Here is a 17,476-nt window from a genome sequence, read left to right as displayed (position 1 = left end):
TAAAGGAAAACATTCCTATCATTAGAATTATCTCAGGTAAAATGAACCATCTTGGAAAATAGGGTTTTCCCTCTCAAAGGAAGGAAATCTTTAGGAAAAGGATGAATAATTACTTGACAAAGATGTTATGAAGGAAATCTTTGCTCAGGTCTGGGTTGATTTCAATGGCTCCTGAGGTTCCTTTTAATTCTGAGAGTCTGGGATTTTTGCATTAAATGCCTAGAATTAGGAAGAACCATGTTCTAGAACTAATTTCCTAAGGAAGGTAGGGACATAAAAATGGGGACCCAGTATAAATAAATAAAGTCTTAGGGTTATATACCCAAAACCAAAAGGAACTAAAGAAAAACATATCTAGATCCATAGTGACAAACCGATGGCACACGTGCCAGAGGGGCACTTAGATGGTGGGCACATGTACTTTTGCCCAAGCACTGAGTTCATCAGAGTTCACTACTAGAAAGCCAGAGGAATGTGGGTTGGGGCTTCTCCCCTTCCCCTCTCCATAGGTGCCTGAGGATATTTTTCATATCACCCATCCCTCTGAAAGTTTTACCATCACTGATATACATATATCTCACATGTTAAAAATAAAGAAACTGAAGTAAAGAAAGTGTTAGAGCCAGAATTTGAGCCCTGTATACATCTTTGTATTTTTTGTCCTTGGTGCCTCATCAAATGAAGGCCACTATCCCATCTGAAAACTGCAAGTTCTCCCTTTGTTCTTGAATAGACAGATCCAGAGTCAGACTGAGTGTATGCAATCTAAGGACCCACTATTAGGGCATGAATGAATGATTCAGGTACAGTGTCATTTCCAAATTGTATTGGTGGAAGGTGTACCAATAATGAAAAAAAATCATTGAACATCAATTAATTGTCTAGGCAGCATAATATATTATTTGTACTATAATGTAAAGTTTTAAATCAACTTTATTTCATGATAATTGATTCTAATTTTCTTAGAAGTGGAATTTTACATTTGTCATTGCTTGTAACCTTCTTATCAGTTCCATAAATCATGCCTCTCCCTTCCATTTCCACCTTTACTATCACTCATTGTCAGTTTGGGGGGTTTAGTAATCCTTTAGAAGCTAGGAGAAGTTCATTTCTCAATCAGGATATTTTTTTCTTTCTAGACTCCTGAGGAGCTGGAAGATATTTCAGATCTGGAAGAAGACCATGATGTCCGCAGTCATACAAGCATTCAGACAGAAGGGAAGACAGATCGGGTAGGTGCCCTTGAAAAGGGATGAAAACCTTGGTTGTGCTGGTGTTGTGAAGCCAGGAAACGCATAGGAACATGAATAGACATGGCTGCTGTCTTACATGGCATTAGGAGAAAACTAATAAAGACAAAACAACAAAAAAAGGGTTTTGTTTTTTGAATACCCCATAAAGTTATTGTGTATTCTCTCACCTCTCCAGTTAGGAGTAAGGGGGCAGGAAAAGAGTAAAGGATCCTTCACTCCTTTGTATTTATCTCTATACCTCATAGGTAAACTCTTTTGGGTGAGTCAGTGAATCACTCAAATTTCCTTTCATTCTTTGTAAGACTACAAGGGAATATAAATTTGAAATATGTGCTTGTTTATTTAGAGTAGGCAGCCAAACCAGATGAACTCATAAATATGTTCTAGATGACACAGAAAAAAATATCTCTTGGGATGAAAGCAACACCTCTCAGTCTCCTTATCTCCCAACAACTTCAGAATGGCAAATGGATTTTTGAGTTTATTTAATCAACCTTAAGATTGGGTTTCTATTTGTCTTTTTATTACATGCCTAATATGTGCTCATCAGGATGCTATAATTTTGATCTATCCAAAATGATGAAAGGATGAGTGAGAGAACATAGTGTCCAGAGGAATGATATAAAAGTAAACAAATTAAATATTAGGATAACAAGACAAGTGAACAATAGCAGCAATTCCTGTTCATTGTATTGTTAATGCTCATTAAATAGCATACATTCATTAAAGGCTTTCCAGCCACCTTCATACTTATCTATTGCATTCAAATCTCCACTACTAAATGGAATATATATATATGCATATATATATGTGTGTGTGTGTATTTGTATGTGTGTTACCAACTGATTTTCTGATTGTTAAGAGAACAATAATCCAAGTAACAAAGTCATAGGACTCTATTCTCCATGTTTGTTTTTTTGGTTGGCCCTTCTTTATTTTGTTTTCACCTACTAGAAATTAAACTCTCCAAGGGCAGGGACTCTTGATTTTGTGCCTGTGACTCCAGCACTGTCAATTCTGTTGAACCCACTGCACATGGAATCTGGAAGAACCCAGGGACAGTACTCTCTCCACCTAAGAAATAGAGCTGAGCTTCAATCTATAGGCAAATTTGCAGAGGTAGAAGACTATGAGTATGTTGGGTACCAGCAAGTTGGCAATTTTTTGGGGAATGTAAAACATGTAATAATTATTGTGTAATTTGGAATGTAAAGTGTGTTAACATTGCAATAAAATAATTCTGAAAAGGGAGTTTGAAAATATATGGTTGATGTGATTTGATGTTAAGTTGAGGAATTTATGTTTTATCATGAAACAGGGCAGGAAGAAGTTCCACAATAATCTTTAAATCCAAAGATTATTATGAGATGAATCTGGACAAGGTCTCAGAGGTCATCTAGTCCAATCTCCTCATTTAATAAATAATAATACTGAGCCTTGAGGAAGTAATGCGACCTGTTCAGAGTTAACAACATTGTAGAAGCACATATTTTCATTATATGCATACCCATTTTAGAGATGCAGATACTTTACTTCAACCAAAGATATATTTGCTACTTAGTGTTAGCAAGGCACTGTTCTAGAGGCTAGCAATGAAGGTGACTTGCCCATGTAGCTGGTAAATGATAGATATATAATTCATATTTAAGTCTTTTTTTCATATATAATTTTTTTCTCACTGTACCACATGGCTGAAGAAATTTCCTTGGAACATAGACTTCCTTGGACTTGAAGTCAGCAGAGAACTGGGTTAAAATGTGGTCTCTTCCAATTGTTAGTTACAGGGCCTTGGAGATTCCTCTTACTTCTCTGAAACTTTGCTGCCTCATATAAAATGAGTCGAGTAAGACCTCCACATTGCCCAGACTTATGGTGAGGTTTAGATAAAAAATTTAGGCTACTTACAGAAATCCTTAGGGACCTTAGAAAAGGTGACTATTAATGTTGATAAGATGCATGCAGAGATAGAGTATGGGCTTCAAAATAAATATTTCTACCTGGTGACATTGATTCCAATCGTTGATCCCCCTCCTGGAATTTATGTAATTCAAATATTTATTTTTTAACTAGGAAAGACTTAAACACATTATTTTGAGTGCAGTCTTTGTTTTATGTTACCTCATGAGAGGATTTTGCTTCAAGTAGTCATTCAGCCATACTCATACAGCAAATACAGTTAAGTAAATATACACCCATAAGAACATTGCTCTACATTTAGATTCCTCCAGTCACTTTCATATCCAGGGATACATAGAATTTATCCAGTAAACCAACAACTACAAAAATTTATAATCTTTTCTTCTTTGCCAGCTTTTTAAGCTCAAAAGGCTTTGCATTTCACCATGTGATTATTTAAATTAATGAATGTGAAATCAATTAAAGCAAGGGAAAAACATGAGAATGTTTTAGTGAAAAGGAACCAACTACTGGAGTAAATCTATTTGACAAACTAGAAAGGTACTTTATAGAAATCAGATTTAGAATATCTTATATCATTTTCCAAATAAATTCCAAATGGATATAGATGCCCTCTATATCCTTTTTTAAAAATCCCATTCCCAATTCATTGATCAGATTTTTCTCTATTTTATTGATGTATTTAGAGATATACATTTTCCTTTATGTACTGCTTTGACTATATCCTATGAATTTTGAAATTTTGCAACCTTAGTGTCATTCTCCTTAATGAAATTATGGATTGTTTCTATAATTTGTTCTTTAACACATTTCTTTTGTATCACTAGATTATTTAGTTTCCAATTATTTTATTTGTCTTTCCATGAACCGTTGTTAATTATAATTTCATTACATTGTTATCTGAACAGGATTCATTTATTATTTTTGAGATTTTTTTGCAGATGGTTGTGAATATTTTAATGCCCTAATACATGTCAAGATTTTGTGTGGGTGTCATGTACTGCTGAAAAGAAGTTATATTCCTTCCTATTCCCATTTAATTTTCTCTCGAGATGCATTAGCCCTACCTTTTCTAAAATTTAATTTTATTCTTTCACTACTTAATTATTTATATTTTTTGGTTATTTCTCAGTTTAACAACATCTTGAAGGGGGGAAGTTGAGGTCTCTCTTTAGTATAAATTCACTGTCAAGTTCTTCCTGAAAGTTCATTAATTTCGCCTTTAAAAAATTGGAGGATATACCGTTTGGGGTATATATGTTTAGTATTGATATTATTATTTTTTGTCTATGGTATCTTTTAGCAATATGAAATTTCTTTCCTTATCTCTTTTAATTACATCTATTTTTGCTTTAGCTTTGTCTGAGATCATGATTGCTATTCCCACTGTTTTTGCATCAGATAATGCAATATAAATTCAGCTCCAGTCCCTTACCTCTACTCTGCATGTCTCCTTGACTGAAGTATTTCTTTTAAACAACATATCATAGGATTCTAGTTTTTAATCTACTTTACTTTCTACTTCCATTTTATGAGTGAGTTCATCATATTCACAGCAAAGATGAACAACTCTTTCCATTTTATTTTCCCCTTTGATCCTGATCTTTTCCTTTTCACTGTCTTTTCTCACAAGTATTTTACTTTTAACCATCTCTTTACATTCCTCTCCCTTTTATCATTCCCTCCGTGCTTTATTCTCCTACTTCTCTATAGAGTAAGAGAGAATTCTCTTTTTTTTCACTTTAAACATTATTTTATTTGGTCATTTCCAAACATTATTCATTGGAAACAAAGATCATTTTCTTTTCCTACCCCCCACCCCCTTCCCACCACCTCTCCCATAGCCGACACATGATTCCACTGGGTATCACATGTTTTCTTGGTTTGAACCCATTTCCATATTGTTGGTATTTGCATTAGAGTGTTCATTTAGAGTCTCTCCTCAGTCATATCCCCTTCCCCACTGTAGTCAAGCAATTGCTTTTCCTCAGTGTTTTTACTCCCATAGTTTATCCTCTGCTTGTGGAAAGTGTTTTTTAGATCCCTGCAGATTGTTCAGGGACATTGCAATGACACTAGTGGAGAAGTCCATTACCTTCCTTTGTACCACAGTGTATCAGTCTCTGTGTATAATGTTTTCCTGGTTCTGCTCCTTTCGCTCTGCATCACTTCTTGGAGGTCATTCCAGTCTCCATGGAATTCCTCTACTTTATTATTCCTTTTAGCACAATAGTATTCCATCACCAACATATACCACAATTTATTCAGCCATTCCCTAATTGAAGGGCATCCCCTCATTTTCGAGTTTTTGGCCACCACAAAGAGTGCAGCTATGAATATTCTTGTACAGGCCTTTTTCCATATTATCTCTTTGGGGTACAAACCCAGCAGTGCTATGGCTGGATCAAAGGGTAGACTTTCTTTTATCACCCTTTGGGCATAGTTCCAAATTGCTCTCCACAATGGTTGGATCAATTCACAACTCCACCAGCAATGAATTAGTGTCCCCACTTTGCCACATCCCCTCCAGCATTCATTACTTTCCATAGCTGTCATGTTAGCCAATCTGCTAGGTGTGAGGTGATACCTCAGAGTTGTTTGGATTTGCATTTCTCTGATTATAAGAGATGTAGAGCACTTTTTCATGTGCTTATTAATAGTTTTGATTTCTTTATCTGAAAACTGCCTATTCATGTCCCTTGCCCATTTATTAATTGGAGAATGGCTTGATTTTTTGTACAATTGATTTAGCTCTTTGTAAATTTGAGTAATTAAACCTTTGTCAGAGGTTTCTATGAAGATTTTTTCCCAATTTGTTGTTTCCCTTCTGATTTTAGTTACATTGGTTTTGTTTGTACAAAAGCTTTTTAGTTTGATGTAGTCAAAATTATTTATTTTACATTTTGTGATTCTTTCTATATCTTGCTTGGTTTTAAAGCCTTTCCCCTCCCAAAGGTCTGACATGTATACTATTCTGTGTCCACCTAATTTTCTTATAGTTGCCTTCTTTATGTTCAAGCCATTCACCCATTTTGAATTTATCTTGGTGTAGGGTGTGAGGTGTTGATCTAGACCTAATCTTTCCCACACTGTCCTCCAATTTTCCCAGCAGTTTTTATCGAATAGTGGGTTTTGGTCCCAAAAGCTGGGATCTTTGGGTTTGTCATATACTGTCTTGCTGAGGTCACTTACCCCAAGTCTATTCCACTGATCCTCCTTTCTGTCTCTTAGCCAGTACCAAATTGTTTTGATGACTGCTGCTTTATAGACTGAGATCTGGGACTGAAAGGCCCCCTTCCTTTGTATTTTTTTTTTCATTATTTTCCTGGATATCCTTGATTCTATGTTCTTCTAAATGAACTTTGTTATGTTTTTTTCTAGATCTGTAAAAAATTTTTTTGGAAGTTCTATGGTAGATAGATGAGTTTGGGTAGGATGGTCATTTTTATTATATTGGCTCATCCTACCCATGAGGAATTAATGTTTTTCCAATTGCTCAAGTCTAGTTTTAATTGTGTGGAGAGTGTTTTGTATTTGTGTTCATAAAGTTCCTGTTTGTCTTGGGAGATAGATTCCTAAGTATTTTATTTTGTCTAAGGTAATTCTGAATGGGATTTCTCTTTCTAGTTCTTGCTGCTGAGCTGTGTTGGAAATATATAGAAATGCTGATGACTTATGTGGGTTTATTTTGTATCCTGCAACTTTACTAACATTGTTGATTTTTTCAATTAGCTTTTTGGTTGAATCTCTAGGATTCTTTAAGTAGACCATCATGTCATCCGCAAAGAGTGATAACTTGGTCACCTCATTGCCAATTTTAATGCCTTCATTTTTTTTCTTCTCTAATTGCTACTGCTAGTGTTTCTAGTACAATGTCAAAAAGTAGAGGTGATAATGGGCATCCTTGTTTCACTCCTGATCTTAATGGGAATGGATTTAGTTTATCCCCATTGCAGATGATATTAGTTGATGGTTTTAGATATATACTGTTTATTATTTTAAGGAACTACCCTTCTATTCCTATGCTTTCCAGTGTTTTTAATAGGAATGGGTGTTGTATTTTATCAAAGACTTTTTCTGCGTCTATTGAAATAATCATGTGATTTTTGTTGGTTTGCTTGTTGATGTGGTCAATTATGTGGATAGTTTTCCTAATGTTGAACCAGCCCTGCATCCCTGGTATGAATCCTACTTGATCATGGTGAATGATTCTTCTGATCACTTGCTGGAGTCTTTTTGCTAGTATCCTATTTAAGATTTTTGCATCTAGATTCATTAGGGAGATTGGTCTATAATTTCTTTTTCTCTTTTTGTCCTGCCTGGTTTTGGAATTAGCACCATGTTTGTGTCATAAAAGGAATTTGGTAGAATTCCCTCTTTGCTTATTATGTCAAATAGTTTGTATAGTATTAGGGTAAGTTGTTCTTTGAATGTTTGATAGAATTCACTGGTGAATCCATCAGGCCCTGGGGATTTTTTCTTAGGAAGTTCTTTGATGGTCTGTTGGATTTCTGTTTCTGATATGGGATTATTTAAGAAATTTATTTCTTCTTCTGTTAGTCTAGGCAATTTATATTTTTGTAAATATTCATCCATATCACCTAGATTGGTATATTTATTGCCATATAGTTGGGCAAAGTAGTGTTTAATGATTGCCTTAATTTCCTCTTCTTTGGAGGTGAAGTCCCCCTTTTCATCCTTGATGCTGTTAATTTGCCTTTCTTCTTTCCTTTTTTTAATTAGATTGACCAGTACTTTGCCTATTTTGTCTGTTTTATTCAAAGTACCAGCTTCTAGTCTTGTTTATTAACTCAATTGTTCTATCACTTTCAATTTTATTAATTTCTCCCTTAATTTTTAGGATCTCTACTTTAGTTTTCTTCTGGGGGGTTTTAATTTGTTCATTCTCAAGTTTTTTGATTTGCATTTCCAATTCATTGATCTCTGCCCTCTCTAATTTGTTAATATATGCACTAAGGGATATGAATTTTCCTCTAAGTACTGCTTTGGCTGCATCCCATAAGGTTTGAATGGTTGTCTCACCATTGTCATTTTCCTCAATGAAATTATTAATTATTTCTTTGATTTCTTCTCTAACCGATTTTGGAATATCATATTATTTAATTTCTAATTAATTTTTGATTTGGCTCTCCATGTACCCTTTCTGATCAATATTTTTATTGCTTTATGATCTGAAAAGGTTGCAGTTATTATTTCTGCTTTTCTGCATTTGAGTGCCATGTTTCTGTGACCTAGTGTATGATCTAATTTTGTGAATGTGCCATGTGGTGCTGAGAAGAAGGTGTATTCCTTTTTGTCCCTATTTATTTTTCTCCATATGTCTATTAACTATAATTTTTCTAAGATTTCATTCACCACTTTTACCTCTTTCTTATTTATTATTTGGTTTGATTTATCTAAATTTGATTGTGGTTGGTTCAATCTCCCACTAATATGGTTTTACTGTCTATTTCCTCCTTCAATTCTCCTATTTTCTCCATTAAGAATTTGGATGCTATACCATTTGGTGCATACATGTTGATTAGTGATATTTCCTCATTGTTTATACTCCCTTTTAACAGAATATATTTACCTTTTTCATCCCTTTTGATCAGGTCTATTTTTCTTTTGGATTTATCAGATATCATGATTGCAAGTCCTGCCTTCTTTCTATCAGTTGAGGCCCAAAAGGTCTTACTCCATCCTTTAATTCTAACCTTGTGAGTATCAAAGCACCTGATGTGTGTTTCTTGAAAACAACAAATGGTAGGGTTTTGGGTGGTAATCCAATCTGCTTTTTGTCTACATTTTATGGGTGAGTTCATCACATTCACATTCAAAGTTATGATTGTTACTTGTGGATTCCCTGGCATTTTGATAACTTCCCCTAGTTCTGACCTTTCTTCTTTAGCTATATCCTTTTGAACCAGTGATTTACTTTAGGTCAGTCCCCCTAGTCCCCTCCCTTGATATGCTTCCCTTTCTAGTCCCTCCCTTTTGATGCTCCCTTCCCCTCCCCCCCTCCTTGATTTTCCTTTCCTTCTTACCCTGTTGGATAAGATAGAATTCAGGATCCCACTGGATCTAGATGTTCTTCCCTCTCAGATTTGATTTCACTGAGTGTAAGGTTTAAGTAATACCACTTCACGCTCTCTTCCTCTCCTTTTCATATGAGAGTTCTTCCCCTCCCCTTCCAATGTGTATCTTTGTATGGGAAAGATTATTCTATTTAGTCCCCCCCTATTTCTTGAAGTTATTCTTAGTATTATCGATGGTTCCCCCCTCCCTTTTTCTTTCTTTGCCCCACCTTTCACCAAATCTTCTTGATGCCCCAATTTTTCCCTATGTATGATTCTTCTAACTACTCTTATGATGCATACAATTTTTGGGAGTTAAACAATACATTTTCCCCACATATTAATATATATATAATTTGATATAAATGTAGTCCTTATAGAAGAGAGTTTGACTTAAAGAAAAAGATAAGATTTATCTCCTTTTCTCTTTCTTTCATATTTGCCTTTTCATGTTTCTCTTGCTTTCTGTGATTGGTTGTCAAATTTTCCACAAAGTTCTGTTCTTTTCTTAGCAAATTCTTGGAAATCTTCTATTTTGTTGAATGCCCATACTTTCCCCTGGAAGTATATAGTCAGTTTTGCTGGGTAGTTGATTCTTGGTTGGAGACCCAGCTCTCTTGACTTTCTTAATATCATGTTCCATGCTTTGTGGTCTCTTAATGTGTTAGCCACTAAGTCCTGTGTGAGGCTTATGGGAGCCCCCCTGTATCTGAAGCTCCTCTTCTTGGCTTCTTGTAGGATTTTCTTCTTTTCTTGGAAGCTCTTGAATTTGGCGATTACATTCCTGGGGGTTGTCTTTTGGGAATTTAGTATAGAGGGTGTTCTATGAACCCTTTCTGTTTCTATTTTTCCCCCTTGCTCCAGAACATGTGGGCAATTTTCTTCTATAATTTCCTGTAGAATAGCATCAAGGTTTTTGTTTATCTCTGGTTTTTTGGTGAGACCAATAATTCGTGGTTGTCTCTTCTTCCCCTGTTTTCCAAGTCTGTGACTTTTTCAGTGAGATATTTCATGTTGTCTTCTAATTCATTAATTTTTTGTTTTTGCTTTATTGATTCTTGCTGTTTTGTAATCTCGTTGTCTTCTATTTGCTTAATTCTGGTCATTAGGGACTGGTTTTGCTTTTCAGCTTTGTCTGCCCTTCTATTAGATGCTTCCAGCTCTTTCTCCAATTGTGAAGTCTTGTCTATCAGACTGCTAATCTCTTTCTCCCATTTTTCTTTCCAAAAGGTTTCCATCTTTGGGGCATGCTCGGTGTCTTCTAGTTGCTTAATTAAGGTTGTTAGGGACTGGTTTTGCTTTTCAGCTTTGTCTGCCCTTCTATTAGATGCTTCCAGCTCCTTCTCCAATTGTGAAGTCTTATCTATCAGACTGCTGGTCTCTTTCTCCCATTTTTTTCCCTAAAGGTTTCTGTCTTTTGGGTAAGCTCCAGTTTGAGATCTTCCAGAGCTTGTGGATAGTTTCCATTTTAGGAGGCATGTTCTGATTTTGTTTGGATTTCATCCTCATTCTCTTCTTTTCCTTGGGTACTCCCTCCATAAAAGTTTTCAATAGTCACTTTTTTCCCCCCTTTCTTCTTGGAGGCTTGATTTTGGGACATGTGAGCCATCCCTTTGGTGGTTTTATTCCACTTTCTTTTTTGGTCTGGGGTCTGGGTGATGTGGGTGGGTTTTCTGTGAATTTAGGATGCCTCAGACTAGTTCTTCCCAGCCTCCAAGGTTTCTTAGAGTGCGGGTCCCTGTGCTCAGCACGGCAGCCCCTTTTCTCAGCTTAGCCTCTCAGCACTACTGCCCCTTTGCTCAGTGCAGTTGCCCCTGTGCTCAGCTCAGCCTCTCAGTGCCCCTTTGCTCAGCGCAGCCTCTCAGCGCCCCTTTGCTCAGCGCAGCCTCTTAACTCAGTCTCCCCTTTGCTCAGCACAGCCTCTCAGCGTGGCCGCCCCTTTGCTCAGAGCAGGATTTTCCTGTGAAACCACCCTGAGAGGTCCTTTCCTTGCAGTCTTTAGATCCCAAGGACCCTGGTGTGCCCACCCCCCCGAGATAGAGAAGCTCCTCACTCACTAGCTGTACCAGTGAGAGCTTTGATAGCTTACTCTGATTTGATGGGGTGGAGGAGGGGGGGATGGTTGGCTCAGTTCAAGTTTTTGTGGGAGCTTTTCCTTCTCCTTATAGTGTGGAAATGTTCAAACCCCAAGTACCTTCATTTCTGTGGGGTACTGGGGAGTCCCTCCATTCTTCCAAAGGTGATTTCTATGCTCTTTTGAGGTAGGCTATTTCAATCGGTGCCGGGGAGGGGAAACAAGTCGTGTTCAGATTGCAGCCATGTTTACCTGGAAGTAAGAGAGAATTTTCTAACTGGAAAAGTATGGTTGTAATTCCCTGTCTGAGCATTGCCTATCATCACCCTCATCCTCCACTCCACTTTAATAGGTTTTTTTTGTGCCTCTCTAGATGAGATAAATCACCCCATTTCATCTCTCCCTTCCCTTTTTCTTGTTACAATCCTCTTTTTCACTTTTTATTCTGCATAACACATCATTATAATCAGCTTACTCCCACCCCTTCTGTCTCTCTATATTCCTTCTAACTGCTCTAATACTGATTTTTAAAAAATAAGAATTATGAATTTCCATGTAGGAGTAAACAGGTTGACCTTCATGAATCCCTTAAATTTTCTCTTTATTGTTAACCTTCATATGTTCCTCGAGTCTTTTTCTATTTAGTATTTTAATATTTAGTATTTTTTTATTTTGGTCTGGTCTTTTCATTAGGAATTCTTAGAAATCTATTTTATTAAATAATCATTTTTCCTCTGAAAGAATATAATCAGTTTTACTGGGGATGTTATTCTGGGTTATAAACGTGGTTCTTTTGCCTTACAGAATATCAGATACCAAGTTCTCCAATACTTTAATGTGAAGGCTGCATTCACCTCTGTAATACTGACTTTAGCTCCACGATTATTGGATTGTTTCTTTCTAGCTGTTTGAAATATTTTCTCCTTGCCTTGAGGGCTCTTGAATTAAGCTACAATATTCCTGGGAATTGTCATTTGGGGATTTATTTCAGGAGATGATGTATTGATTATTTCCATTTCTTTTTTACCCTCTTATTCAAGAATATAACAAGTTCCATTGATAATTTATTGTAATATGCTGTTTAGAGTTTTTTTTTTTTATTATGGTAGTCTGATAAGCTTTAAAGTGTCTATCCTAGTACTATTTTCCAAGTCAGTTGCTTTTTCAATGAGATATTTGTTATTTTATTTTTTCATTCTTTTTTTTTGTTTGTTTTATGGTTTCTTGATATCTCCTGAAGTCATTAGCTTCTAGATGCCCAATTCTAATATTTAAGGAATAATTTTCTCCTGTGAACTTTTGAGCCTCCTTCAACATTTTGTTAATTCTACTTTTTAAAAAACTCTTTTCTTCATTTGAATTATGTTTTTCTCTTTCCTTTTGGTCAAAACTGCTTTGCAGCACTTTTATTTCTCTTCTCTGCCCCTCTTAATTGATTTTGGATAAACTTTTTTTAAGCTATCCCAGAGCCTGAGACCAATTCATATTTTTCTTTAAAGTTTTATATATGGGAGATATAGGAGCTTTGTTCATGTTGTCACCTTCTAAATCTTCATCTTCCTCATCTCTCCATAAACATTTTCTATGGTTAGTTTCTTTTTTTTTTAATGTTTGATTATTTCCTCTGCCTTTTCATTGACTTTTCCTTTCATTTTAAAGTTGGGTTCTTTTCTCAGGGAAGAGGGAGTATTCCCTCAAACCTTCAGTTTTTCCTTATTTTTGCCCTTTGCTCTATTTCTGGATTTGAGTAAGTTTCAGTACTTCCAAGGTGGTATGATGTCCTGTGGGATGGGAGCTTGAATGCCACTGTACACTGCTAATTTAATCACTTCCTAGGAGTATTCAGATCGCTTTGAAGTACTCTGTGCTGGGGCTCAGGGTCTAACCTCACTCTGGACTTTCACAGGTCAGGAAATCTGAAGATTACTTTGCCCTGGGGCTTGTTACATAACATTGACCTTGGGGGGAGGGCTCTGGGTCTAAAGCTAGACTGAAACAGGCCAGACATACTGTGCATACAGTGGACTTCCTTGTACTGAGATTAAGGGTCTTACTGCAGGCTTGGGCAAGGGATTTGGGCCTCCCCTTAGACTTATATCAGCAAGGTTCTTGCCAACTGTCTTGCCCTTAGAACTTTAAAAAGGCGTATGTGGTGTTGAACTAGGGCAAAGTCTCAGGGTTTCAACAGTGACTTGGACTCAGGTTCAGATCCTGGAACAGTATTTGTGGGGTGGGGGGCTTGCTATTGGCTTGTGCCTCCATTTCTTGGTGGGATCTTGCTACAGGCTGAGCTTCCCTTTCACCACAGTAAACCAGAACCCTTCTGCACACCTTTCACATCGTTACCTGCAGGAAAATTAATTCACTCTGTCCCTTTGTTGGTTCTTTCAGTCAATAATTTTTTGTTATTTTAAGGTTGGTTGAAGAGGATTCTTAGATTGGTTTGAACTTTCTTTGTTTTTACTCTACCATCTTGGCTCCACCCCTGAACTTTGTTTATTTTTAATGCAATTTATTTCTTGTGCCATTTTAGATTTATTATGTTTATGTTCATATAGATACTGCTTTTATTTTGTTTTCCTTCACTAAAACTATTTATTTATCTAAGTTAATCTTTCTATTGATTTTTTAAGATTTTCCAAGTAAATGATTTGCAAGTCTATATCCTTTGTTTGTATTTATTTAATTTATTTTTCTTGTCTTCTCTCACTACTTTTCAAGAACTTTGTCAAATAGCAGCAGAGAAGAGAGATCTTTTGCTTATTCCCATATAAATTTTGATAACTTACATTTTTCTATTGCATATAGTTATAACTTTTTGTTTTAGATTAAAAAAACCACAAATACACTGTGTATACACTCACTTTCCTATGTTTATATTTGTACATGTTAAAAGAAAAATGGGTTTTCTGTGTGAAAGATGTATTCATATTTTGGCATCATGAGAGATTGAAAGATTTTTAAAAGTATGATTAATTATGGTATTATTTTTCTAAAGTTAAATTTAGCTACCTAAATCTCAAGTAATGATAATGAATAATTGTTAGAGTATGTTTTATTCTCATTATATTATTACATTTGATTTGTATGTATGTGTGTGTATCCATTAATGGTATCACTTTATGGCTCCATACCCTTCTCTGATTCATGCATTAGACCTACAAATTTGTTTCATGAAAGAATTTAGGTGGCGTGCTTTCTCTATCAAATCTTAAGAATAATTTGTATATATATATATGCAATATAGTATAAATATTGCCCTTTAAGAAAATATTGAATTTCCATGTCATTGTTTTTGAAGCAGATTGTTTCTGTTTTTTTTTTACTTCATTATAATGAGGTCCTTTTCCTTGATTTATATCAGATTATTTAAGCTCTCTAATCATTCTTCTTTTCACCGATGTATTTTATATCTTATATACATATTCCTCCATTTGTTGGGAATTTTATTTTTAATGGCAAATTCATTTGCATAATAGGCTCTTATACCTTATCACTTGGGATTTCATCATGTGCATTTGTTAATTTTATTTCTTTGATATCCTTCTCTCTTTAAAAATTGGCTAAATTTTCATATTTTCTTATTATTTTCAAAACATTTTTAAAAAAATACATACATATATACCTATATGCCTCAGGAGGACAGAAACTACTGCTTCATCATTACATTCCCAAAGGGGAAGGAGCTGGCACCAGATGGAGATGCTGAGCCACATATGGGGTTAGAGCGAGCCTTGAATTCAAGACTGTCACAATCCAGCCACCTTCAGAAGAAATCACCTGGTTAAAGATGGGGATACTAAAATTGGAACTGAACATCATGATGCTGAATTAGGGAGTAAAAATAATACATATACACATATTACAAATGAGGGAACCAAGGACAAATGCGGTAAAGGAATGATTAGGGAAATTACCCAGCAACAATACTGTGAATCATGGGGTGAGGACTCTATGTCCAAGTGTGTTAGTGGGGGAAGTTCACTTCTTGGCAGCTTTAAACCTCATAGTGATATATTGCCTCTATTATATAGGTCCTCCCAGGTAATTGGAACCCTCCTCCACTCAACTTCTTTTTTCCTTCCTTTAATCTTCATGGTCTTGAGTACTTGCACTTTCTACATTACTATTGTACAAGTAATACCTTTCCTAGATTTAATACATTTGGTCGGTTAAGTGTTTATAGGGAAGGGAAGGCTCTTCAGGAGAATGCATGAGCATGACCTGGAAGGAGTTTAGAGGTTGTCTCATCCAATTTTCTTATTTCACATATCCTCTCTTTGATGAGAGCACATAGTTATTGGGAAACACTTAATAAATGCTTGTTAATTGTACCTAAAACAAACATAGACATGACTGATATAAAATCCTCAGAATTCAAGATATTTCCAAATTTCAATTCAATATTTTGCAGATAAGTCAAGAATTTTTTTCTGCTTAAAAAATGAACAAACAAGAAAGCCAAAAAAGAAATCTATTCCATAATTATCTCTGGCATCGTGGAAATAAGTCCTGTGTCAGTTTTTCTTTCAGGACTCAATGAAATGGCATACAAACAGAAGATTATATTGTTCTGTAGGAGTTAGAATGCCTTCTTTTCTTGAGAGTACAACCTTCATTATCAATTTTTCCACCTCCTACTGATAATTCATGCCAGCTAAATCAGCCTCAAAGACCCTCATGCACGTGAAAAAGTGTCTGGAGCTTTCTTGCAGCTGGCAGTTAGCTGCATTTCTCAGACAAATCTAATAGGACTTAGTGGTGAGAGATCAGACCTGGGGAATGACTCACTGTTGGTCTAGCCTTCTGGAAAGACAAATGGCATTGTAAATTGGAAATGATGTTTGCTAAAGGTAAACTTTTCTGATGCTTCCCTAGAAGTCAATGCTCGTGATGTGCTCATAATGATCCTTCAACACCAAAGTGAGCCTGGTTAGGAAGGGAACATGGTAAGCCACGACCTATAGATTGATGGATGGGAAGCATTTTATTGAAGTGGAAGCAACTCTCAGCAGCAATCTTCCATCCATCTGGTCCTTTCTCCATTCCTGGGTTCTTTTTTTTTGTGAGGAGCAGGTGGGACTGGAGCCTAGGTTTATAGTCGTCAGTAAACTTAGCAGTACAACTCCAGCTTCATCACTTAGGGAAAAAAAAAATTCAAAGATGGAAGAATGGAATTTAATGAGCTCACTGAAAATCCTGTCAAATTCTACTTCCTCTACTAGAGAATATATATTTGTTGCATTTACACCTGCTTTGGCTGCTTCTAAGCTAGAAATGATGTCTATGATCCCACAGCAGAGATTTAACTAGCATTTATGATATCTGGGGCAAGCAGCACCCAAAGAGCTCTTTGATCAGCTGTTGAAAATGAATGCAGTTTTGGAGAGGTTGGGAGCATTCATGGAAAGATCTTAGCACTTTGGGATACAAGTTCCTTTAAAGGAAGAGACCTTGAGACACTACCCACATTGGGAGGAGACAGAGGTAACATTCAACAATAGAAAGAGCATCTAACTAGTAACAAGATATGGGTTCACACCCAAGGTATGTTGTTAATAGCGATGTGATCACAGGCAAGGTTCCAAACTCTCTCGATTTTAATTTCATCTGTAAAATGCAGAGATTAAATGTCAATACATTATGCCAAAGGTCTTTTCCAGCTTTAGTTCTATGCTCCTATGACATTTTAAATACTAGCTCCATAGACAGTCAACCTCAGACTACCCACCTTAGTGAAGTTATTGTTAGACTGTTTTTGTTATTGTTCTTTTGTTGTTCTTGATGTTGTTGTTGTTTCCAGGGGAGAAATTAAGGCAGGATGAGGGCAGGAATGAGATTATTTGAGATCTGACTAGCATCTGTTGTGGCAAGAATCTCACTTAGCATCTTCTTATAATAACTCTTTATTTTTTTAGTTTCTTATATTTTATGGTTTTTTTTTTACCTACCCCATGAAGGATTATAAATGCTATTAGTGCCCTTTCATTTTTAGAGCTCTGACACAAAACTCTATTCCCCCTTCCCTAGTTATGCCCCTGTTATCCCATTATATATTTGGCTATGGCAAGGGCCAGTTTTCATTCCTGTCTAACCACGTAGTGGTGGCTATTTATTATTATTATCTCTTTTTAGCGTTCTATTCTCTACAGCTT

General features: G+C 35.9%; 1 protein-coding gene across 4 annotated transcripts in view; it reads left to right on the top strand.

Moving 5' to 3' along the window:
• Nucleotides 1-17,476, top strand: part of CTNNA3 (catenin alpha 3) — a 2,164,949-nt gene that overhangs the window by 1,890,284 nt on the left and 257,189 nt on the right. For 3 of the 4 annotated variants that reach the window (XM_056819226.1, XM_056819225.1, XM_056819237.1), the window contains one exon: nucleotides 1,140-1,232. In XM_056819226.1, the coding sequence (XP_056675204.1) occupies nucleotides 1,140-1,232 (93 nt within the window). Of the gene's footprint in view, nucleotides 1-1,139; nucleotides 1,233-2,207; nucleotides 2,505-17,476 lie in introns of those variants that run through there. The other variant, XM_056819230.1, reaches the window with a different exon arrangement.

The sequence above is a fragment of the Monodelphis domestica genome, chromosome 1 (assembly GCF_027887165.1).
Source record: "Monodelphis domestica isolate mMonDom1 chromosome 1, mMonDom1.pri, whole genome shotgun sequence".
In the NCBI taxonomy this organism is placed as follows: domain Eukaryota; kingdom Metazoa; phylum Chordata; class Mammalia; order Didelphimorphia; family Didelphidae; genus Monodelphis; species Monodelphis domestica.
This window is presented reverse-complemented; position numbering and strand designations above follow the sequence as displayed.